The 24,987-nt window shown below is 34.6% G+C and overlaps 3 protein-coding genes across 3 annotated transcripts; 1 reads left to right on the forward strand and 2 right to left on the reverse strand.

The window, feature by feature from the left end:
• Positions 1-1,223: 1,223 nt before the first annotated feature.
• On the reverse strand, positions 1,224-9,364 carry LOC147412113 (uncharacterized). The gene is made up of 14 exons (XM_086456459.1): positions 8,976-9,364; positions 7,095-7,150; positions 6,790-6,964; positions 6,023-6,124; positions 5,523-5,594; positions 4,958-5,074; positions 4,221-4,298; positions 3,319-3,381; positions 3,102-3,198; positions 2,718-2,796; positions 2,419-2,630; positions 2,059-2,204; positions 1,729-1,851; positions 1,224-1,590 (listed from the first exon to the last, which is right to left on the reverse strand). Exons 1-14 carry the CDS (start codon positions 9,060-9,062, stop codon positions 1,438-1,440), a joined length of 1,560 nt encoding a protein of 519 aa, XP_086312585.1. The 5' UTR covers positions 9,063-9,364; the 3' UTR covers positions 1,224-1,437.
• Positions 9,365-13,869: 4,505 nt separating this feature from the next.
• Positions 13,870-15,959, reverse strand: LOC147412114 (tRNA/rRNA methyltransferase (SpoU) family protein). Its single transcript, XM_086456466.1, has one exon. The coding sequence runs from the start codon at positions 15,726-15,728 to the stop codon at positions 13,989-13,991; it is 1,740 nt and encodes a 579-aa protein (XP_086312592.1). The 5' UTR covers positions 15,729-15,959; the 3' UTR covers positions 13,870-13,988.
• A 3,734-nt stretch (positions 15,960-19,693) lies between these two features.
• On the forward strand, positions 19,694-23,346 carry LOC147412115 (mitochondrial import inner membrane translocase subunit TIM17-2-like). The gene is made up of 2 exons (XM_086456467.1): positions 19,694-20,496; positions 23,047-23,346. The coding sequence occupies exon 1, from the start codon at positions 19,810-19,812 to the stop codon at positions 20,470-20,472; it is 663 nt and encodes a 220-aa protein (XP_086312593.1). The 5' UTR covers positions 19,694-19,809; the 3' UTR covers positions 20,473-20,496; positions 23,047-23,346.
• Positions 23,347-24,987: the final 1,641 nt, after the last annotated feature.

Genomic DNA, 24,987 nt, shown 5'->3' on the forward strand with positions numbered 1-24,987 from the left:
GCCCAGTCAACCCATCATAATCTTAGCCCATATCGTCTGTTGGATCAAATTGGACGGTTTAGATGTAAAGAGAGTTAAGGGGGTTAACATATTTTCAGTGCTCCTAGGGAGCACCATGTAGGGAAGGAATGGTCGTTTTCGTTGTGTTCTACCTAACATCATTTTAAGTCGTAGGGACTGGCAAAAGTGGCAAAAGTTCTGGTCGAACACGAAAGGAATTTATTGCAGAGATGCGTTTGGTCTCTCTCTCTCTCTCTCTCTCCTTTTTCCATCTACCTGAAAGCTACCAACTGTAGGACTGTCGATGTGATCTGGTTGGAGCCATCTGGATATTGGATTGGGACCATAAGGGTTCAGTTATTAATATTTTGATGCAAATCTGAGTTGATGACAATCAAATCCGATTTAATAATAATAATATATACTCATATATCTAAATAATATATATATTTATTTATATCTTATAAAACATTTATAAAAGAAATATTCACAAAGCAGGGAATATTGAAGTTAAAAAGGTGCTTAAAAGAACTAGAGGACAGAAAACAATGTGGATGAAGATAGTGAAAATAGATCAACTCACTTCCAATAATAGAAAAGTTGACGAAAAGACTTTGTTTTTTTTTTGTTGATGTTGTTGTGTCATAGAAAAAAAATATCTTAGAAAGAGGGTGCATATGATTGGATAGAAAATGTTTTGTTGGGAAAATAATTAACATGGAAAAATGATCCTGACTAGGAAAATGTCAAATAGAGAGTTGGTTTTTAGTTTCGAGGGTGGGGACAATCACTTGGGCAGCTCTGATGTGAAAATCATTGTTCATGGGGTTTGGTTGAGAGTGATTTTTCCACAAATATATGCAATCAGACGCCTATGCGCTTCTTTTCTGTAAAATCTTTTTTCCCATCAATTTTTAATCATACAGATCCTAAAGATTAATCACTCCAGTCCATCCCCCTGATCTGATAGAGTGGGGAGATACATGGTGGGTGGAAAAAATATACAAATGGTGTTAATAATAATCAAGATCATTACGATGAATTGGATGACTAAATTACAACTTTCTTGTTTGTTTTCACTTCTAGCCAAAAGAACGAATTTGATCATGAAGAACTGAAAAAAGATGGGTACTCTTCAATGACTTACAACCAGTAGAGATTCTGATTCTTTTCATATGAGTTGCCAACAAAAACTGGAAAGAAAAAAATGGAGATTTCAAAACTTGATTGTCTAAAACCCAAATTCTTAATTATGTAAGTATATTGTAACACGAACAAAATCAACCCAGCATATTTGGGTTAAAGCTCAAGAATCAAATCGATTGAATAAGAATAATGAAAAAACAACCTACAAAAGAAAATTAATAAAAATAAATTGCCCCAAGTCACCAGAGAGAAGACAAATGATCTAGCAAAGATTCACATTCGAAAGTAAGGCTAGCAATCAAATTTCTTGGGTTCGTGCCACTGTGCCAAACTTCTGGCTACAGAGCTGAGAAATGAGATTTTGGCTGGAGTTCCTCTCTTTCCATACAGGTGCTTTCCTCCTAAATCCGTATACTTTGAACCAATCTTCTTGTTTCTTTCAATCTGCAAAAACAAATTAACTCTTTAACAAATAGCTAAAGAGAAGCAATTGTAATTGCTTAGTCAAGATTGAAACTAAGATCCAGAACACAAAAAATGATGATTGCGAATTTCAAACATAAATAGTGCTAAAAAACATACTTTGCTTATCTTCCCATTCTTCAAGTGATATCGGACACCGGACCAATTGATAGACTGAGAAAAATGTGATTTTATTGCAGAGATGGGGTACAGGAAATTGTCTACCAGCATGGCGAGAAAGATCTGCCCAGTAAAAATTTATCAATGTCATGATGCATACAGATAACTCAGTAGCATGAAGCGAGAAAATCTTTTTGAACCAACAATGCATGCAGACATCTAATAAGTAACGATATTATATAAATTCGAAACAAATGAATCCTATATCTTGAAATGCAATAAGCGCATTTCAACAAATTTCTTCTTCATGTAAGGTTTATTGGTACTTACTAGACCCCAATTATAAGGATCAAGTGAGACTGGAGGCTCCTCTGGAGATAAAATGTTGCACAGTTGAAGTTCCACCTTTGTCAGGTTCCACATTGAAAGGAGTTCCACAACAGTGCATATAGCTAAGTATCCTACAAGGACCAAACCTGGGAAAAAGCAATTTATGAAAATGTAAGCCATTTTTTTCAAAATCGATCCAATTTTACTTTTTGATGATTCATACAGGTTTTATGAATCCTACGAATAGATCTTGTAATCGACTTATGAGGGTAGATAAAAGGTCTGATACATCATATTGTCCTGCATGATAAGTATTTCCAACTGAATCAAACCTACCAAAAAACGGGATAATGTGCTCACCATCAGAAGTAATGGTTGTTTCCCCGAATGGATAAGCAAAATAATATACTCTTAGTGCTGCTGCAATATGAATCATCGCCATAAAGTATGGTGCAACAAATCCCCAGGATAGATAGAAATGAGTAGTAAATAATGCACGGTTCATCATCCAGTTAACTCTTGAGGTGTATGATTCCAGAACAAATGTTTGCTTTCTTAGGTAATTCCAATACCTATATAAGAAAAAATAAAAGATAACATGGAAATAAGTGGATATTAAATGTGCTAGAGTGAAAAAACTGACCATGAACAGCACAAACCTCGAGAAACTAAGATCACTTGCAAGGGGATGGGGAAAGACGGCAACAGGTGGTGATGTAATGAGCCTCTTATGCGCCCCTGGAAAGGAATAATCCATCAAAGCTCACTTGTCAAGTATAGCTATACAGAGCTGAATCCTGGATTCTGAAGACCAACTTGTTCATAAAATTATGAAAGTGGTATTCTCTGTTAATGACTTGCAAAGGTCACAGGAGAGAACAGAAGAACAATATGGATGTTCAATCGGTTTACAGAAATGAAGGCTCACCAGCATTTAATGATTTAATTTATGTGCAATTTTTTTTAATGTACCCAGTTATTGATATCAATGGTGAAGTGGCTTCTAAGTTTACTAATGCAGAATTAAAACAGTTAAAATATACCTGCTATTGCTGCAAGGGTCATATCATCCGAGTATCCGCCGTCCTGGAGTTCACTGACCACACCATGTAGATCATTTCTAAAGTCATCCGCATGCATCTGAAAATATAAAATAAAATATAATAATAAGAACAAAGAATTTGACTTTACTGATAATAATAAATTTTTGGCTTTAACTCCATATATCCATAGCATAAAAAGAGAGTAAAGAGATTTTACCATCATGCATCCTCCCCACAAAAAGAATGTTCTTCCACCAGTAGCAAACCCCATCGAGCAAGGCTGAAACAGTAAAAATATTCATGAGTTTTTCTTCTTTTCTTTGTGCTTCTCTGTCGTGATCATCAAAGCCTTATCCCAAAGTTTTGGGGTTGGCTAAAGGAATCCTATTCCTCATTCAATTATGTCCAAAGCAACATCTTTTGTCGTTGAAAGTGTGTTCATATTCACTTTCCCTCAATCCACGTTCTTTTGGATCTTCCTCCTAAAAGATTTAGTGGACATGAGGTGGTTAAAATCCTTAAGGTCGAGTCACTTAGTTTTCGCGAAGGACTCAATCTTACTTGGTACAAAATAATCCCATTGAAGAGTATGGCAGAAAAGGAGGCTTCCTATTAGCTCCATCAGGAACTAGAGTTTATTCATCGTCGCTATGTTTCCATTCAATATAAGAGTACAGTTTTATTTACTTGTAGAAATCTTATATTTTGTGAGCATGTCGATTATCAAATGCATTGTTTAAATGTATTTTGTTTCAAGCTTCGCTAAGTTCACGAACAATAAGTCGTCAACATTTATTTGTTGGTAAATATCAATTACTTTCTACTTCTTATGTAATTTTTATGGTTCAACTCCTGAAAATAAACTTTGGTGTGCAGGAGTTCTAAGATCTTATTTGACCACAATCCAGTATCCGATGTGCAATTTTCCAATCTGTACCTCCCCTGACAAGCTTAGGGATGATTGATAGTGATTGTAACAAATTTATGTGTTTCTGTCATCCTTACCGAACATGCTGGCAGCAAAGCAAATAAAGAATAAAAGCATTCCCAATCTACAAGGTGAAAAGAAATCTACATAAAATGAGAGAACCAGAAATAGATGATTTAGATAGTGCATACCATATGATATTCATAAATGCAGTAACTCCCTAAACTTCCAGAAGGCAAATCAAGAGGGTATCCAGTTTGAATAAATATCTGCATATTATACCAACAGAGTTAATGCAGTGGAAAAGAATATGATTAATTCACATGATGTGCACTATTAATACCTGAAGAAGTATGATAAACAAAAAAAAAAAAGGTTTGGGATATTCATATAGAGTTTTATGCACACAATATTTTCATGGGTCCATAGGGACAATGAAAGGGACGATTTTTTGTGAGGATGATCAGGATGGAGATCATCCGAACACACAAAACCCGCTCATTCTAACACCTTTAACCCATGAAAACTGTTGTTAAAGTTGACAATAAATGATTGCCCATAGTGCTTTAACTTGTAACCCACTTTTGATTGGGTTGAATTCTCTTATTTTGGTGAGGATGATCTCCTCATATTGGGGATCATACACACCAAAAATTAGACATAGAGACTCCACAAGGGTCCTACACTCCCATGTGCAAAACCATGTAAGAATCTTACATAGAAGTTTCCTGCAACCAACAAAATATTTTGAACAATGAGGTAACAATTGCTTATTGGTATAGGAATGATTAGATTAACGTCATCATAAGAAGGGGTTTATCTCAACTATTTGTGGGTAGGCAACATGAACCTTGTTCTGCCATTCAATTCTATCTAGAGATATAGGGCATGATTAGAATAGAACAAGTAAAATCTTTTAAAACCATACATCAGGGTTTTTTTGCATCTCTGCCGTAAGGGCTCCAATGGATCCTGGATGCAGCCTAACATCATCATCCAGAAATAACACATACTTGCTTTCTTTATGCATCCTATCCACACCAACCTGTTCAATTGAGCCACAAAAATAAGATAAAGTGTAAACTCATTTGCTTCTCAATCACAATAATGGAGAATTTTTATTTTGAACAAACAGCATTTCGAATGTAAGCATAACATCAATAGAAATATAAAACTGCATTTCTATGGTTATCCCATAGCTTTTCATAAGTTGCTGCATTTTCATCATGACCATACTCACCCATATGAAAATACTCAATTTAAAATGAAACTCCAAAAAAGATTGAATTCTAGAAAAAGAAAAGGTGAAGGACAAATAAAATCACATTGTCAACAGCAGGAAATTTCCCGACATCTCACAATAAACAGAAGATATTTCATAGAATAGTCATATCATGCACACTGAAAAGGCTTAGTACAATTTAATAAATCTAGGAGCTCACTTTCACATTTATAAAGGAGACAACATGAAAAAGTGAGGACACTTTACATACTAACTGATTGTGAATTTTCTGACTGCATGTTGTTGACAACCCAGCTACAACAATCTTTGCATCAACGCTATCCTGAAGATAAATATAACAAGTCATGAGAGGAAAATAAGGAGAATGAGATCCATCATATAAAACAAGTAGTTGAGATGACTGAGGAAATGACAGATCATTGGGTGTTTAATTGCTACAGAAGCATACTGATCATATTCAAAAACCACGGGTTGCATCGAAGAGTACAAGATAGAACTCAAAGCTGTCACTTTTGTGTGTGTACGTGAATACGAAAATGGAGAATTTAATAAAGAAAAAAAAAATAAGAAAACATATAATATACGAATGCAAAATATAAATTGCATACATGTTCCCGCAGTTGTATTTTGTAGTTTGTACTACAAAAGGATGGGCATAGAAGTTGGCCATCCAAACAGAAGCATATGTGTTTTATAAAGCTTTTGATTCTCATAATTTAAGTCAGGGGAACACGGGATAAGGTATATTACCCTAAAATCTGAGATTAGCATAGAAACAGCATGGTAAGCGGGATCTTCTGTACTTTCCACCACAAAAAGGAATTCTAAAGGACCACCATAGAGGGATGTAATCTGCATTCATTATCCGAGAATGAAAATTGTTGTGTAATAAACAGAGTGAACTCATAATCATGATGTAATAGCATAAACATTAAAAAAAAATTATGTGCATGGTAAAAATTCTCAACTCAAAATAAATAAAATGTTGGAATTAAGTCCAACAGTCAGTTGCAAATTATATGCTTTGATAGAAAAGGAAGATACATTGTCTAGGGTTTGGGGCTTTTGTCTTTCTTTGATATTTCTCTCTTTGAATTCTGGTTAGTCATCTCTACCTCCTTTTTGTTTTATTCAGTCCTTTTACATATCAAAAAAAAAAAAAAAAAACAGTATCTAAGCATCAACTTAATATTGGTTTTCTTTCTGTTATTGATCAGTCATGAGGAAATGCCTTCTTTAGTCACTAAGACATCACCTTATTGAAGTCAATATTTTTGCCTACTGAAATTTCTGCGAATGTGCATGTTTGTATGCACATCACATCAAAACCAACACTTAGTTAACTAATGTGGTCTTTAAAGGACAGATTCATGGATCATGGTGATCTAAAAACTAAGAAATGGAAACAGAAAAACAGACCAAACATATAGTTTTTTCCTCTCATTTGTTTCTCAAAAGAAACTGCATTGCAAATGAACCTAAAAATAGACTTTATTTAATTAAATGTGCATTGTGACCTGACTTCTCCAGTTCTGTAGATTATGTTCTCCAAAACCCTTCAAAGGCATGACAACTGAAACTCTTGGCAACTTGATCTGGGAAGAATGCTCGAGGTCATTGATATCTTGACAGAGAAAAGCAAAGCTATTGCCACTTCTCATACTATCCTTCATCCGTTTGATCTCTCTATTCCTATGAGAAGGAAACATTGTTTCAAATATTTTGTCTATACATTGTGAGCTTTCTCATAAAAGCAACAAAAAGAGATGAATAAGAACCAGTGACACAATATTATCTAGTTTTATATTTTGAAATGAGATACCTAACATAAGCAGCACAAACCCATCCAAGAGCAAGAGTCAAGCAGATTAGACATCCCTAAAACATAAACAAGAGTCAGTTATGTGAAACATGCTACTATAACACTGTCCAAAGCTTGCCATTGTAAAAAATGAAAAAAAAAAACACCAATGTCAAGAGTCAAACATATTAGACATCCCTAAGAAAAAACAAGAGTCGTTTATGAGAAACATGCTACTACTACACTATCCAAAGCTTGCCATTGTAAATGGGAAAAATATATAACCACAATCCAATATCAAGAATCAACCAGATTTTACATCTCAAGATCACAACAAAAGTATCGGTATCATCACCATCTAGACCTTACTCCAAATGTAAGGTTGGCACCATAAATCCTATTTTTGCAACTCAAGTCTATCGATATTTTTTGTCTAGACACGTGTCTTCAAATCTTTCTTACTATCTGAATCTATACCATTTTCAATTTTCTTCTTATCATTTTAGATCCTTCAACTAGCACCAAAACATTCTTCATTGTTGTCGGCATTGGTCTTCATAGTACAACATTCAATAGTGTTTTATTTGATATTGGTCATTTTGTTCTCATATAAAATGTTTTCCTTTAGTTTAATTGTTATGCGTCGATCACATATTACCATATGTATGTGTCTCCACTTTAAGCCACTCAACAGGAATTATGGGAATTCTTTCGCATCAATCTTATCTAGTGTCTCATTTGCACTGCATAGATTCTGTGGTGGTGGTGCTTATCTCATATCCCTTAGTTTCTGAGGTATCCCTCTATAGTCCTAGACTTCTAGTTTGGCATATGCTAATTGTGAAACATGCCATTGTGGCTGTTAATCATAACTTTCCACCATACATGAAATGTGATAAATAGCTCATGTAACAGGAGATTTGCCACTCAAAAAGTCACACCACAAAAAATATTTAATCAGCTGAAGTGAGATGGTACCAAAATGCCCTCACCTTTTCAATATTTTTTTAAGGTGAAGGAAATTTGGTCTTTCATAGGAAAATTAATGTTTGCATTAAATGCAATGTCCAAAAAGTGCCATAGACACGTCCCTTTATCAAAATTGAGGCACGCCCAAATTACCCACTTTTATTAATTTCCTAGATTGGGAATCAGTCTGAATTCATACTCTTTGGATTTGAAACCACGATTCACAACTTGCAGATTCATTTCCAGCACACAAAATAAACACAGCTAAGGAATTTTCTTCCCATTTCCCATTCTCGCATACAGATATAATTTAAAGACAAACAGACTACCAAACACTTGGTAGGTGATCAGTAATTGAAAATGTTCACATTGCTATACCTTTTTCTACCAAAGAAAAACCACTAGAGACCATAAAAAAGATTTTCAATTTATAATAATCTCCACATAAGGTTCCACTAAAACTTGACAGCCAAAATTTAACAATAATGTTTCCAGTGCCAACTCATTCTTTTGTCTTTTTCTTCTCCCACTTTTGTTTATAAATGAAAAAGGGAGAATAAGAGGCACCCTTCGATGGAAATTTTCAAATTTGAAATCTCAAACTAGCTCTTCTTTATTGATGCAATAATTCAAACACTTGATATCCACATCGCTAAAAAAAAATTCTTGTTTCATCCGAACTAATAAAAATCGTGTCACCATTAATCAATTTAGTCAGAAAATTTATCTCTAACAAATGTTTTTTTTACTCAATTTTTTTAAAAGGATGAATTTTTTACTGATTGAGAACCACTAATCAATCATTCAAAAAAAAAAAAAAAAAAGCAAACAAGAGACCACAATAGAATGTGAAGTTTAGATCCAACAATCAATTAATCCTTCAACAAGAAATATTTCAGTTTTTTCAACGAAAAGGAACACAATTGAGCGCACCTGGATCTGGATGAAAACAGCTAAAGGACCACAACAAGCTCTGCTCGCAGAAAAGAGAAACGAATCGAGAGCTTCGAACGCCACCATTGTTGCTCCCTCTCTTTTGCTCTCACTGTCTGGCAGATTTGAATCTAAGAAATATATCCTAGTCTTCAAAGCTCCATTAATGGGGGGAGGAAACAGAGCTGCAGAAGAGGCGATCAGAGAGAGAGAGACCGCGTACTTTTATATTAGAGGACAGCTAGTGCTGACACACATTGGCCACAAACACAGAAAATTTTACGAGCGAGCGCGAGAGAGAGAGAGAGACCGTTTGACCGGCAGTTATATCTACAGCCAGCCATACAGGTAGAGGTAGCAATTTGGAATCGTGCGAGTGGCACTCGGCACATGGGTAAGCATTTTTCTTGATAAAGTTGTCGATATCAAAGATTCATTACGGATATTCCTAAAATGCCACAAAACACTCTTTTGCTTCCAGTTTACCTCATTTTGTGGGGCCAACTATATAGAATCTCATTTTCATAGGTTAACATCAAATTTTTGATGTTCATATCCTTTTCAAAAAGTGGAATTTTACGATTTGGTTTCAATACTAATCATGAGCTGGCATCATTAAATTACTTCCTTATTAACATGTGGACAATTCTGTCATGACTAACGGATTACAAATATTAGGTAGGTGGCATTATTTTCTGGGCCTTCTGATTTAGATACTTTGATCATGGTGCAGAATTCCAATGTTTTTGGTACATGGACCAGCCATGGGTGGCCAAGATGAATCTTAAATCAAATGGACTAAATAAGCTGATTTCTTAGGTAGTGTTTGCTAATGTGTTTTGGAGCCTACTTTGCATTAGATTTCAAATTTTGCTATGGCTGTCGAGATAAAATGGATTACCAAATCTGCAATCCAACATCATAGAACTCTAAATTTTGTGAAAAATTTTGGATTCATTTTTTTTTTTTTTTTCAAAGTTCATAGAATTCTTTTCTCTACATCCATTTGGCATTGGGATCATGTTTATGGATGTCACAATGTGAGCTCAACCACATTTAGTAAAATCTTACTAAGTTAGTAAGAGTAGACTTTCTCAATGGAATATACACAACAAGATCCTCTTGAGAGAATACAAATAACATTAAACTGTTAGCCAGGGAATGGAAGCGTGATGCCTAAGTGTTGCTTGTTTATATTTTTTTTATTATAGTGTTTGAATAATAAATTTAATATTAAAGGAACAGTTTATATATATATATATATATAGGGAAATGTTCAGCAACAAACATTTTGGCAAAACATTTTTCAAAACATGGGTTAGAGGTTTTGGAATGGGCTGATTTTTGGTGAGGATGATCTCTACGGTGAGGAGATCATCATCACCAAAAATCAGCTCATTCCAAAATTTCTAATCCCATCAAAAATGGTTTACAAAAAATGGACGGTCCACGATTTTTCAACTTATAAACATGGGTTAGAAGTTTTGGAATGGGCTAATTTTTGGTGAGGATGATCTCCTCACCGTAGAGATCATCATCACCAAAAATCAGCCCATTCCAAAACCGAGGAGATCATCCTCACCAAAAATCAGCCCATTCCAAAACCTCTAACCCATGTTTTAAAAAATGTTTTGCCAAAATGTTTGTTGCTGAACAGGACCCATATATATATATATATTGTTTTATTAAAGTAATAGTTTTTTATATATATTATTAATAGAGTGATGTTAAATTCATGCTGTTTTTGACCAGTACTCCTCGGGCTCTTTTCTCTCTCCTGATCATAGTAAGAAAAAAACAAACTTTTTGATTTGATCACTTTGACATTCAAAAACATAATCCGAAGCATTAGAATTATAGATGATAAAATTATATGAACTTTAAGGAAAAAATAATTATTTTTTATCATTGAATTTTATTTTTAAATTTGGATTCTCGATAGTCATTCATTTTCAACACCTTGAATCAAGTACGAAAAATAATATTTTTTTAATATAAATATTTTCATGAAATCTAAAAGACTGTGTTGTTAGATTATCAATGTGATAATAAATTTAAAGTCAACTATCTTTTTTAAAATTTAAAATCTAAAAAAACAAATATGTGACTAGTGGGCACGAGAGAAGTTTTCTCTATTATTGATATCATTGTGCCACATGTCGAGCATTTGTTGGGTTGTAAACCAACATGTCATATGGGACGTCTAGGGTGTTGGCCAAAAATCACGTCAATTTAGTATTTCTCTTAATTTTAGGTAAGACAGATTTAACTCTTCAGAATTAAATCCGAGTCATCAAAACTCTCTTAATGGAGGAACCAGAGACAAACTAAATTTTATATTCGAAGGCAACTAGTGGATAGTGCTGTCACATTGAAAAAAAATAATACAGCAAAATTTAGATGAGACAGATGACAGGTAGTTTTTTTATAGGTATAGGTTGCGAGGAATCTTTGGGGGCACACGTGTAAGGGAAGAACCTCGTAAAGTTTGTATCAGAATTTCTTACTGACATCCCTAAAATAACACAGGACACCTTCTTTTGATCCAACGATACCTATTAATGTGGGGCTCAAATATCAATTTATCATTTTGATAGCTTTGCATCAATCTTTTGATGTTAAAGCCCTTATCAAAGTGGAGCTGGGTATAATTTTGTAGGACAACCCCAATCATGAGCTTCGTTCATTCAATTACAGCCTTATTTGCAAGTAGGCACCTGACCTTAGTAAGGGTCCTTGCTTCAACTTTTGCTATAAAAAAATATGATCCGATGTTTTCATAGTTGTAGAGGATAAAATTATATGAAATTTCAATTTTTTTTTATTTTATTAAAAATAATTATTTTTTATTATTGAATTTTATTTTAAATTTAGGAGTTATATGGTAATTTATTAATCTTCTATTTTAAAACTTTGGATCGAATTAAAAGGAAATTATTTTCTAAATTAATAAAATTTAGAGGATTGAGGTGTTGGATTGCTGATGTAGTAATCAATTTTAAGCAAAACTACCCTTACTAAGGTTTAAAGTCTTACTATGTTAGTAAAAACAGTGTTCGCAACCCAAAATGCTAGGGGGCATTATTTTATAGGTCCTATCATCTAGGAGTTTGAAAACTCAGGACCTCACCTTTTTAGAGGGAGGCTCTAGCCATACTCTATAGTTCATGATCATTGTCACATCCCTCTAGGCCTTGTCTTTTCCTCGTAATAGTCTCATCTTGAAATGCATTAATGTCAGTTACAAAATTTATTCTTTCTAAGTGAGAAAAAGTATTCTTTAAACATAATTATCAAATAAAAACCAATTGCATAATAGTGTCTCCATTGCAAATGTGTCCTGAATGTACTGCTGAGGCAAACAAGATACAAGCCATCATCGAATTTGGAGATGACCAAATTTTATGAGGTGAGCACGTAACCAAAAAGTCAAGAGATCAATTTCACGGTCAAATACTTCAATTCAGACAAGCACTTTGGTTTTGCATTAAAGAGGACCAGAAAATAAAATTTGATAATTGGTATCTCCTTATCAAAAGACCAACACAAAAGTTAAAAGAAAAATAAAACGAATTTGCACTTATCTTCAACCTCAAGATTCTGTCTTCTTCAACCTTTATACCACAAGATCACATTTTTGGGTAGTTGAAGTTGGTGGATTTTAAGAATTGGGTTGAAACTATGGCATCAAGTTTGCTACAGCACGGGTTCAAATTAAGAGATATGTAGATAAAGTGGACAAAACAGACACATTTACCCGGGCTGTCTTGTTTCAAAGGGCCTACGCTTGCCAAGCAGAAGAGCAGCAGGGATTATGTTATAAATTGTCTCTATCTGAAGATAATATATGGAAGAGTAACCAAAAGAAAGTAATAGAGAAGCAGATACCCTAGAAAAGCACTGAGACACCCAAGACATATCCTTCATGTGTATGTGACAAGAACAAAAATAAAACAAAAATAAGGGTTGGGTAATCAGCAAGGTGGCCCTTTCCAAATCAAAATGTAAATATTGTACAATACATAAAACTGGGATTCGGTGATGACATTTTGTCAACGAAAGGGTAAAATGGTTTAGAGTACGGTACTTTAAAAATTTTAAATGACGACCACCAATTGTTTAATCACATTATCGATCACACTTGAACTGGATTAGATAATCATGAAAATAAAGGATAGTACCAAATGTGAACATGATTAGAAAGAAGACAAAAAAAAGGGAAGAAAAAGAACGTCTGCAGCATATGTAATCTAAGTTCACAAAAGAAAGGAGTAAATCTGTTAAGACAGAATATGCACAAAAATAATGAAGCTTCAAGGGTAGAGATCGTGTAAATTATTTAACGTTTTGCAAAGTAGCTTGATGTATGCAGCAGGTTGTAACTGAGGCTTGCCAATTGCTGGTTCAAAACTATTTCCAAGTATACGTAGAAACTATGATGAGAGGGGCACACCACCAATCTTTTATTTGAGGGAGAAGATAAAAAATTAAACCACGGAAATGTGGAGGGAATAGGAGCACTACATTGTTTAAGTAACACCTTTCTAACTTTAGCCCATCAACCACCCATCCCAACCCCAACACCCACTTTACTTTCAAGTAAGATATACAGAAATGCTATGTGCCAGTGGGACAAAAGTAAGAAATGATTTAAGTAGCAACACGAAATCAAAAGCAGCTACCAAATATTTACCCATATTCTATGGTATCATAATAAAGTCTGACTAGTTCTCCTCAATAACATGATACTAAAGTTCCTATTTGACAAATACCAACATTTGTAAGGATTGTTGAAACAGTCCAAAGTTTGAGCCTTCTCCTAGCAACTAAGAGAGCCTTTAACTCGTGTGTATCAAAAGTTTAAAGCAATTATGTAAGTTGATAAAACTTATCAGGAAAAAGTTATCTAAGTTGACAATAAGAACCAACAATAAAATAACAATAACAATAATGATACAAGATGTAAAATAACCATGAAGAGGACACAATTGATGCAAGAGGAGCAAGAGAGTCTCACTCAAGTACATTTGCTTGCTTATCATCAACTAAGTGACATTTGTTGTTGTTGCTTCCAACTAAATGGTGAAGGAGGACGCCAGCAGCGACACTAACATTTAAGCTCTCAACAGCCAAAAAGGACTGAAACTCCTCACCCAAGAACCCATGATCCACCTCTTCAGTTTTCTCATCTTCAGCTGCCCTTGCACATGTGTCAAGGGGTATGTTTCCAGGTATTCTTATCAAATGAGTACAAGCTCTCTCTACCAAAGGCCTCAACCCGGTCCCTTCACTTCCCAAAACGAGAATTGTTGGGACACCGGCTGAAACCTCATTCAAAGGAAGAGCTCTTGAAGAAACTGACCCTCCAAGAACACGCCATCCGTTTTCAGCAGATGATGACAAGAATTGCATCATATTCTTGCACGATCTAAGCTCCATCAACTCGAGTGAACCCGCACTAGCTTTGCTCACGACACCACTCAATGGGGCAGAATTCTTTGCACACAATACTACCCCCGCAGCTCCAAAGAAATAAGAGGAACGAATAATGGCCCCTAAATTTTGAGGATCCGTAACTTCGTCTAAGGCAACCCAAAGAGGACCCTTATCTTCCTCGATCGATACAGGGTCCAATTCTCGTATACTTACCATCTCCAATGGAGAAGCATCTAGCACCAAACCCTGATGGGGCCTGTTCTCCACAATCATATTGAGATCATGCTTTGAAGCTTCTTTTGTGGTTAATCCTATTTTGTCAGCTATTTTCAAAACCTTCTCAAATCCTTTCTTGTCCTTCTTCTTCCTGTTATTGCTACTCAAGTCCAATCCCTCTTGGACATACAAAGCATAGAATTCTCTTCTTCCGGCTGATAATGCGGCTAAAACAGGACCTACTCCGTAAACCTCTTCACCAATAATTCTAGGTAAAGTTGATGGCGAAGCCTCTTTCCATGTTTTTCTACCCCAATTTTCTTGTTTATTCCATCTATGGACCTCAGGTTTTTCCAACCCAGTTTCTCTATCGGTAATTCTCTTATACCTCCTTTTAATATTATCCCATCGTGGATCCTCTACAATTTCCTCGTCATCCTTCTCCTCTGCTACCCCACTTTCATCCTTTTCTCGAGAACCACTTCTAGGGCTCTCAATCATGTCTACTGTTCTATTCCTACTCACCCTATTATCCTCCACTGGAGCTCTCATACCATTTTGCAGGAAAAAGTTGTTCGCCGACTCTTCCCAAGAAGAACGACCACTTTTCCCACTCGACCCCTTATCCAAACCCTTTGCTTCTCTATTCTTGTATGCTGCAATCCAAGGAAGGGGTTTTCTAGTTCTAACACCACTCCCTCCTTCGAAGATTTTCCAAGGAGACCCATTTGAGAAATTTCTTTTTCTTATTAAGCTAGTACTATGTAATTGTATGGTGTTATGGAGACGAAATCCATTTGAGAAATTTCTGGGTTTTCTTTCAACCCAAATGATGTTTTCTGAACCTTTTCTACTAAACCCATATGAGAAATTTCGGGATTTCTCTAAATAAGCGCTTCCGAAGGTTTCTGAAAAAAACCCATTAGAGAGAATTCCGAGTTGAACTCCATTGAAGCTTTGTAAGGGTTTTGGAAAAAACCCATTTGAGAAAGATTGAGTTTTGAATGTCAGCGAGGGTTTAAAGCATTTGGGTTGCGAATATATCCTCAAAACCAGTGGAAATGTTTGGCTTTTTGCGAAGTTGCAGTACATGATGGGCATGAAAATCAAAAAGGATATTTTTTCTAACAGAGAAAATATGAACTTGGTAACAAAAGGCTCGGATAGAGATAGAAGTTGAAACTTAAGCTGGATAGAACTTACTGAGAGATAATAGATCTTTCCAAGAAAGAATCCTTTCCACCTCCAAACCCCGTGAATGGCAGAGGGGTCTCTTTGTCACTCTCTCTGTATTTGTTTTACTGGCGGCTCGCGCTACTCACCTCTCGTCGAATTTGCGGACGAGACCAACTTATAGATTTTAAATGACCAAAACACCCTTGTAAAAAGCCTATAATACCGTATGAGTGAATACTAGAGAAAATGGTTACACTAACAAATAGCTAAGAAAAAAGGAAAAAAAAAAAAAAAAGAGGTTTTTCCACACAAAAATAAAATAAAAAAACTTGGGTTTTGGTCACGTTGTTTGATTAAAAAAAAAATTTATTAAACAAAAAACTGCTATAGGTGAGAAAATGGTTTCCAAGAAAAAATGCATAATCTTATCCACTATATTGGGTTGTCAATGTTTCAAACCAGACGCAAAATTTGATGTCTTCCAATAATTCGATAACTTTAGGTTGGGACTGAGTAATTTAATTCTGACAAGGATCCGACCAGACTCTAATTATATATCTTATTAGATCGATTTTGGATCGACAATGTCTAAATCTGATGACGTGCGAGAAGTTATATAATATAATTATGTATTTTGTTTAAATATATAAATTTTATTTAGATTTTGTGTATCAAATAGGATTTGACCTCATTTGGACGTGATCCAATAAAGTCCAATTAGATCCTTGTTAGATTGGGTACCAAATCAACCACATCCGATATGATCCATGGACACCCAACCCCCGTATGTTCTAAGAAAATCCATTTTGTAAAGTTTCCCTGTTCTTGAGAAGGATAGGATTATCAATGATATAACATTTGACAGATTCTATTGGCATCCCAACTTTTACTTATTACACTCCAATTACACATAAAAAAACAAATGAAACGTTGGGAATAATAAAAAATGAGGTGACATTAGAAATTCTCTATTTTTTTAAGTATATATATATATATACATGAGCTTAATTCTAATTATAAACCCTAGTGAAGTTGCAAATGAGTGTTATAATATTTTGGAATGTTGAGATAATAACTTCAGCCAAACCGTTGTAATGTTTGGACTAGAGGTGCACATTGGATTGGGTAAATCTGATAATCAAACCAATCTGAGTCTTTTGGATTGGATTGGTTCGAATTGAGCATGATTTGGTTCAGGTGCGGATTGTAAAAAAAAAATCCGATTGATATGGTTATATATATATATATATATATAGGGTCCCGTTCAGCACCAAACATTTTGGCCAACATTTTAGCCAATCATTTTTGTCATACATAGGTTAGAAGTTTACCGTAGAGATCATCCTCACCAAAAATCAACCCATTCCAAAACTTCTAGACCCCTGTTTACAAGTTGAAAAATCATGGACCGTCAATTTTTTGTAAACCATTTTTAATGGGGTTAGAAGTTTTGGAATGAGCTGATTTTTGGTGATGATGATCTTTTCGCCGTAAAGATCATCCTCGTAAAAAATCAGCCAATTCCAAAACTTCTAACCCATGTTTTGCCAAAATGTTTGGTGATGAACATTGCCTATATATATATATATATATATATGGGGTCAGGTTCAAGGGCCATGTGAGAAAACATATGTAAAAACAATGTAACATAATAAAATTTTAAAATATGGGTTAGAAATTTTGGATTTAGGTGATTTTTTGTGAGGATGATCTCTATGATGGGAGGATCATCTGAAAAAAAAAAACCAGTCCAATCTGAAACTTCTAATCCCATTAAAAGTGGTTTAGAATATGGACCGTCGATTTTTTACCAATTTTTGTCAATAATTTGTAAATCACTTTTGATGGATTTAGAAGTTTCTGATTGAGCTGATTTTTTGTGAGGATGATCTTCTCATCATAGTGACCATCCTTGCAAAAAATCAGTTCAATCCAAAACCTCTAACCCATATTTTGAAAAACCATTGTTTTTTCATATGTTTTTACATATGGCCCTTGAACTGCCCCCATATATATATGTTTATTTATTTAAAAATAAAATCCTTTCTTAATTTTGTTCTTCTATTCTCTCTCACACACACACAACTGTGTTAGTGTGTTAGAGGTAACTCATCAAAGTCTTCAACTTCATCTCCTCTGTTTTTATTTTTTATTTTTTCTAACAAAAACTCATAAAAAATGTATCCCTTTACTTTTAATCACAAAGCAACAAGTACTATCTAATTTTGACTTTGAACAAGTAACAAACAACATATGATTTTAACAATAACTTTAATCTTTAATCATTCCTTACAAGTTAAGTGTTAAATGATTTTTATTTTTAATGTGTTATGCGTGATACTTTATTTATATCGAAATAATAAGTATGTTGATGCTTTATTTATGTGTGTTATGTGTTATGCGTGATGTTTTGTTTAATATTTATTTTACTTAGTTTTAAGTTTTAACTATTTTAATTTTACTATTGAAAATAGTAAGTATGAGAATCTAGAATCGATCCGAATCAAAGTTGGTTTGGATTGATTCGATTTTATAAGGTAATTGGATTGATTCAGTTATAAATTTGTAGAATCGATTATGTTTAATTCGATTCCAATTTTGTAAAAATTCAAATCAATCCAAACCATATGCACCCCTAGTTTGGACGGTATGTTTTAATTTTTAATTGGGATATAATAAGTAAATGTTAGAGTGTTAACCTCTATTACCATTGTGGTAGTAAAATACTAAGGCAGTGTTTGTTTGCGCTATTTTTCAGTACTTATTGCTGGAAAAAAAAAATTCAGCACTTTTTGTCAAAATAGTGCGTTTGTTTACTCTATATTTTCAACGCTTATTGCTGAAAATGAGTGAAAAAAATTCAGCACTATTTTGATGCTAAAAAAAAGTACTGAAATGATAAGCACTTTGTTTTTTTCGACACGGACAAGTATGCCCTTTATTTTTTTGAGCACGGACAAATATGCCCTTATACTTAAAAGGACATTACCTCTTATATCCCATGGATAAGTATATAAACACCCCACAAATTAATAAACCCACACCATAGCTAAATTATTTTGTCTTATATGGGTTAAAAGTTTTGGAATAAGTTGATTTTTGATGATGATGATTTCTACAATGAGAAGATCATCCTCATCAAAAATCAGCCCATCATAAAACTTCTAACCTTATTAAAATAAGTTCAAGAACCATAAATTGTCCATTTTAAAAAAAAACTATTTTTGATGGTTTAGAAGTTTCAAAATGGACTGATTTTTTGTAAGGATGATGTCTAGACCATATAGACCATACTCATTAAAAATTTGCTCATTCCAAAAATTTTAACCCATATAAAATAAAAAAAATTGACTATTGTCTTTATTAATTCATAGGCTGCTTTTATAATTACACATCCTTCATTTATATCGAAAATTATTCATCCAAAATTAAATTCTTTTAATGTTGATTTCAAATTTTGGTGACTTGTATGATATTATTATTTTTAATTTGAAATTTGTGAGTTTTTATAAATATAAATTATTATTTATAAATTGAAGATTTGAGTATTATTTATTATTTAAAAATAAATTATATTTTAATTTTATAAAAAATAATATATTTTATTATGTTTGATAAGAAATAGTCATTTGAAACATACAAACAATGTATAATATGATTGTAAGGGTAAGAAAGATAATTTATCAATTTCAGTAATGTGTACTAAATATGATTTAGCATCTAAACACATAATTTTTTCAGTACTTAAGTTAAAGACTTATAAATTTCAGTCTTAATGCTATTCAACATTTATTTTTTTCAGTTTACCAAACAGCACCTAAAATCAAAAGGTGTAAGGCATTATTCCTATAAATGGGTATATTTTAGTCATTTAAACAATCTTCCTTCTTAATAACGAAAATTACCCTCGGAGCCTCTCTACATAAATCGCGCGAACCTTTCTGCCAACCTAGAAAACGCCCTTTCTGCCAAAACCCTAAAAATCTCGAATTTCTGTGAGATCTCCATGGGAACTCCAGAGACATCTCGCGAACCTTGCCCAGATCGAATCCTCGATGACATAGGTGGTGCCTTCGGCATGGGCGCTGTAGGTGGCTCAGCCTTCCACTTCTTGAAAGGCGTCTACAACTCTCCCAAAGGCGAACGCCTCATCGGTGGCTCACAAGCTGTGCGTATGAACGCGCCACGTGTCGGTGGAGGCTTCGCTGTATGGGGTGGACTCTTCTCGGCCTTCGACTGTACCATGGTTTACGTCCGCCAAAAGGAAGATCCATGGAATTCGATCATTGCTGGTGCCGCAACCGGTGGGTTTCTTCAGATGCGGCAAGGGCTCGGTGCATCGGCGAGATCTGCAATGTTTGGTGGGGTGCTCCTTGCTTTGATCGAAGGTGCAGGAATCATGCTCAATAGGGTTCTTAGTGCACCTCAAACTTTTCCACCAATGGAAGAGCCGTTACCAAGTAATTTGCCTCCTGGGGCATTAGGTTCGATGGGGCAGTTGCCGAGTCCTGGTTCAGCACCAGAAGCCGAAAGCTCGGGAGAAGGATGGTTTGGGGGTATGTTTGGCGGTAAGAAGAAGGAGACAACTAGTGGTGGTGGGAGCAAAACTGAGATTTTGGAGAGTTTTGATGCGCCGAGCACGCCTATACCCTCGTTTGAGTATAAGTGAGATGGTTATGGAGGTTGCGTAGTGGTAAGACTGAGATTTATTTTAATTGTTCAAGGAGTTAGGGTTTTGAATCCTATGAAGATGGTGATACTTCTGATGTAGTTTTTGTTGCTGATTATGTTTTTCTCCTTCCTTAAATTGTGATTTTGTGTGCTTTATGTATATATGATTTTATATGTTGGTGCACATTTGCATTTAGATTGCTTTTTGAGTACCACCTACTAATTTTTAACTGAGTGTTTTGAAGTTGCTCAACAATCGAAGTATCCCTTTGAGACTGGTGTCCCATTTTTTTGGCCACAGTTGTATTCTATTTGTGCTGGTAGTCTTATTACTTATATTAATTTTATGAGTCATGCTACACTGACACAGTTCAACACTGCTGATGTGGCAGTGAACACAGAACCATAGATTTATTTCATCGAGATACAAGGAAAGAAACCTATGGTTCTCTGTGCACTGCCACATCAGCACAGTTTACAATGCAATGTCGAACAAAGTCGGTTCAGCATTTTCCTAATTTTATTCCCAATCGGTTTTCTGGTCGTCTCCTTGCAATAGTTTCTTGAAAAGTGAAAACATTGACAAGCATAATTAAATGTTTTAAAAATGTGCAATTCTCAGCATCGGTTGGTACTAGTACTGAAAATTGACATTGTTTTTAATTTCACTATTGGCCTAAACTTTGTGCTTTTAATGGTGCACTAAAACATTGGGACATGAACAAGCAATATGAAAACATATATTGTTTGTGTTGATAGTTAGATGTTAAGAAACAAAATGAAATAAACATATACCTTACTGTGCTATCATAAACAGTTATTTGCAATCAAAATTCAAGCTTTGTAGCAAGCTAGTAAAAAATACATGGGTACATGGACATATAGGAGTTGTAACAAGAGTGATACAAGGGGAAAATCAATTAAGCTGGTTTCTTCATGTGCAATGAAGACTGTTAACAACCCGATTAGAAGGAATGTGCAAGTCAAAGGTTTTACAGAAGACCAAAAGGAAGATCAAAGAAGTATGTGGATTGAGGTAGTGGGCACTCAATTGAATTAACAAAAGACATTGTGATAGTCAAATTGTATGGAGGAGCATGCAGAATTTGGCAGAATTTCCCGTGTGTTGTCATTCAGACAAACCTATGTAAGCAAATTGTGCCACATCCTTCATAAGCATTGAGATTCCTATCCCAACCCACATACCTATGTTTAGTGGGATTAGGGAGTGTTAATTATGATTGGGGTTCCTCACAAGCATTGCCTTTTGACTTTCCATCGTAAAGCTTCTCAGTTTAACCATGGACGGTGCTTTAGCAAGTCACTACATTTCTGGCTACATAACTGGCTACGCAGACATATATGTAGCAACTAGTAAGGTTCCATGGCAGTCTCCATTTTCAATGGTCACCCACTTCCAGCATCCATTTAGAGGAGCGTCCAGTAAAAAATTGATGGTCTGAAAATACCTTGGAACAACTATTTTCATTATCTCAGGTCTATTATACATTAGGATGGAGAGATTGGAGAAGTTTTTGCCCATAGAATCAGATCTTGATGGTTAAATGGGGTTTCAAATTAAAATGAAAACTTTTATTTGATGACTTTAGATCAGTTATGCTTTATGGAACTAAATGTTGGGCGCATGTTAACAGATTGAGTGTAGCGTGGATGAGGTTGTTGAGATGAATGAGTGGAAAGTTTAAAAAATATAAAAATAGAATGAATTCATTCTAGAACATGTAATAATAGCATTTGATTAAAAGTTCTCTCCCCCCACCCTCTTTTCTTATTCAGCTTATCTGTGATTACTTGTTTAAACTGAAAGACATCACATTGTGTGTCCAGATGCTTCAATGCATGTGTTTGGACTTCAGCAGATAAGTGAAGCACATTGTTTGACTTTATGCATTTGCTGGTTTGGGTGATTATTTGATGGGATCTTATCCCTAAAATGTTTGAAGTTGGAATGATAGTAGGGTAAAGGAACAATATCAACTTCAATAACCTCAATGCTAAAATTTCTTAGAAGAATATCTTGGGAAAACCTCCAACTGGGTGCTAATCCAAGTAAAAGGCCAAAGGTTCGCAACGGAACAATTTTGATGCCCAATATAAAATCTCCATAAAAATTGTGAAGTAGCTGTTTTAGATCTTATAATGATCTCTCCGACATATCCAATGGCTTTTCAATAGTAAATTTAAGTAAAGAAAGTTATAGAATGTAAGACCCGTCGGTCTAAAGGTGTTTGGAGAATTTTGGCTTCTTTTTGTGGCATCTATTTGTTGGTTGTGGTTACTTCTTTTGCATGACACCAGAAATCAAGCACCCCTTTTACAAGTGAAGGCTCAACTAGCTGATATAGGTGATTCTTGTGTAGCACATTTACAAGCCGTGTTCATATTATAATTATCTTTGCTTGTTTCGCAATCCTATTAGAATTTCTAGCCATCATGGATCCTATTGTTTACTTTCTTGTACTATTTTCAGCTCCATTACTGCAAAAAAACTCAGCTTGAAATGCATAAGTGAATTGGACACTCCTTGAATCTATTAATGATGCTTTTGTAGGTTTGATAGACGATGAGGCTTTATCTATCTCTGGTTGATCACCTACAACTCCTACGTTTGGAGGATGAGATGACTGACAGGTAGGATGATAGTAAAGAGCGGCACAAACTGCATGGGACGATATCAAATATTTGGTATGATTTGATGCTTACTCACTTTGTGTCTTTTAACAGTTATATTGTGTCTTTTATCTCAAGTGCTAGTGTACAACTGAGTTCACATAATCCAAGTATCTTTTCAAAGTCATTAATGTTATTGTTAATTTCTTAAGTTGTAATATGGTGTTGGCCATCGGTTTCATGCTCTTATAGGGGGGTATTTTTTTTTACTTTGCCAAGCTCCTTAGGGGTATATAAATAAGATTGTTTTGGTAAATTGCATGGAAAATGAGAATCAATTTGTTAAGATTAATAACAAGATAATAGTCTGAAAAGTATGGTGAATTGTTGTTTATGCATTTTATAAGCAAAAAAAAAAAAAAAGATTTTCATTTGTAAACCATGCAAAAATGATGACTCAACATTTACAATCTTAATAAATTCCTTGTCCCCCCCCCCTCCCCCCCTCCCCCCAACAAAAAAAAAGAAAGAAAATTAAAGAACAAAACAATAACATTGTAAAAGAGAATGATGCATGGGTTGCTTATGGGCATTTATACTTCCCTCTCATCCCGAGAAGCCTGGTTTAGTCCATCTCTCGCTGTCCAACTAACTTACTGCCAAACACCTTCCGATACTGAAGTTAAAATCAAAATTGCAGAGAATAATGGCTCGAAAATTAAACCACCTTCCCTCTTTGCCTCCCCCTTAACTTTCCTCTAAAATGTCACCTTTTTTCCTTATTCTGAGGGATATGATCTTATGGTTTTAGGAAGTAGCATGATTACATGGTCAATCACTCTTATCTTGAGCAAAAAATCTATGGTTATCTGAACACTTCCACTTCAGCGTTGTGTTGAACGGAGTGTCAAAACATATATTTCTTAGCTTTGGATGAAATAATCCCAAGCATACAGTATTATGAAATCTTTCTATCCTAACTTCTCGAATAACCATTTGATCGTTTGGTTGCATCACAATTTAGCCTTTTCTTGGATGAATGTGATTGCATGCTCACTTAGCAATGAGTCCAAGATGATGATTTGGAAGGCATGCATGTATCTACATGGCCTTTATGCAAGGCTGTTCCAATCCATATTGCCCATTGCCCACCTTTATTTACTGATCAATTCACATATGGTTCATATTTAATCACAAAAAACCACATATATGAAATGGTGGAATACACCCGAACCTTAAGAAATCCGGTAAAGTTTTATGCAAAAGCAAGCAGAACACACTTTCACGTCACGATGTGCGATGTGAGGTGCAAGCTTGAGGTCACTTCAGTATTTTTTATTTTTTATTTTCCTTTCCTTTTGATGGATAAATTGGACTTGAACCCACGTCTTCCAGTAGTTGTGGGTATAAGCCCTTTTAAAATGTATATTCCACTGATCAATATTTTTGGCAAATAAATTATTATTTTTTTAATTTTATTCAGAACCCAGCCAAAATAGTTGAACCTTAGAAGGTTAAAAGTTTGATTTGTTTTTTTTCCCTTTCAATATCTTTTTTTTTTTTTTTTTTTTTCAAATTTTAATTTATTTGGCAAGATTCTCCATGAAAAACAGTTTTATAATTGATTTATGAGTCTTGTAGGAAGAACATTGAAATTGACATTGTTTGGTACATTGGTGTGCACAAAACCATAGATGTTTCTAACCAGTATCTCGATGAAAAGCATCTATAGTTCAATAGACATGCCCACAGCAGCAGTGCCTGAAACAATGTGAATTTATGTTACTTCAGCATTTTCCTTGATTTATTTGTTAGAACTTTATAATTTCCCTTAAATCTTTTAAATAAGACATCAGTCAAAAGGAGCAAGTCATCAATTTGT

Source organism: Akebia trifoliata, chromosome 1, assembly GCF_017979445.1.
Source record: "Akebia trifoliata isolate Shusen 1 chromosome 1, ASM1797944v1, whole genome shotgun sequence".
Taxonomy (NCBI): Eukaryota; Viridiplantae; Streptophyta; class Magnoliopsida; order Ranunculales; family Lardizabalaceae; genus Akebia; species Akebia trifoliata.

Excerpts from the sequence above, each read along its gene's own strand:
- LOC147412113 (XM_086456459.1), bottom strand. The coding sequence starts at position 9,062 with ATGGTGGCGTTCGAAGCTCTCGATTCGTTTCTCTTTTCTGCGAGCAGA. Across the intron at positions 6,125-6,789 it reads TACAGAACTGGAGAAGTCAG|ATTACATCCCTCTATGGTGG; the intron begins GTCACAATGCAC and ends TAATGAATGCAG. Across the intron at positions 2,205-2,418 it reads AACAACCATTACTTCTGATG|GTTTGGTCCTTGTAGGATAC; the intron begins GTGAGCACATTA and ends GCTTTTTCCCAG.
- LOC147412114 (XM_086456466.1), bottom strand. The coding sequence starts at position 15,728 with ATGCCCATCATGTACTGCAACTTCGCAAAAAGCCAAACATTTCCACTG.
- LOC147412115 (XM_086456467.1), top strand. The coding sequence starts at position 19,810 with ATGGGAACTCCAGAGACATCTCGCGAACCTTGCCCAGATCGAATCCTC.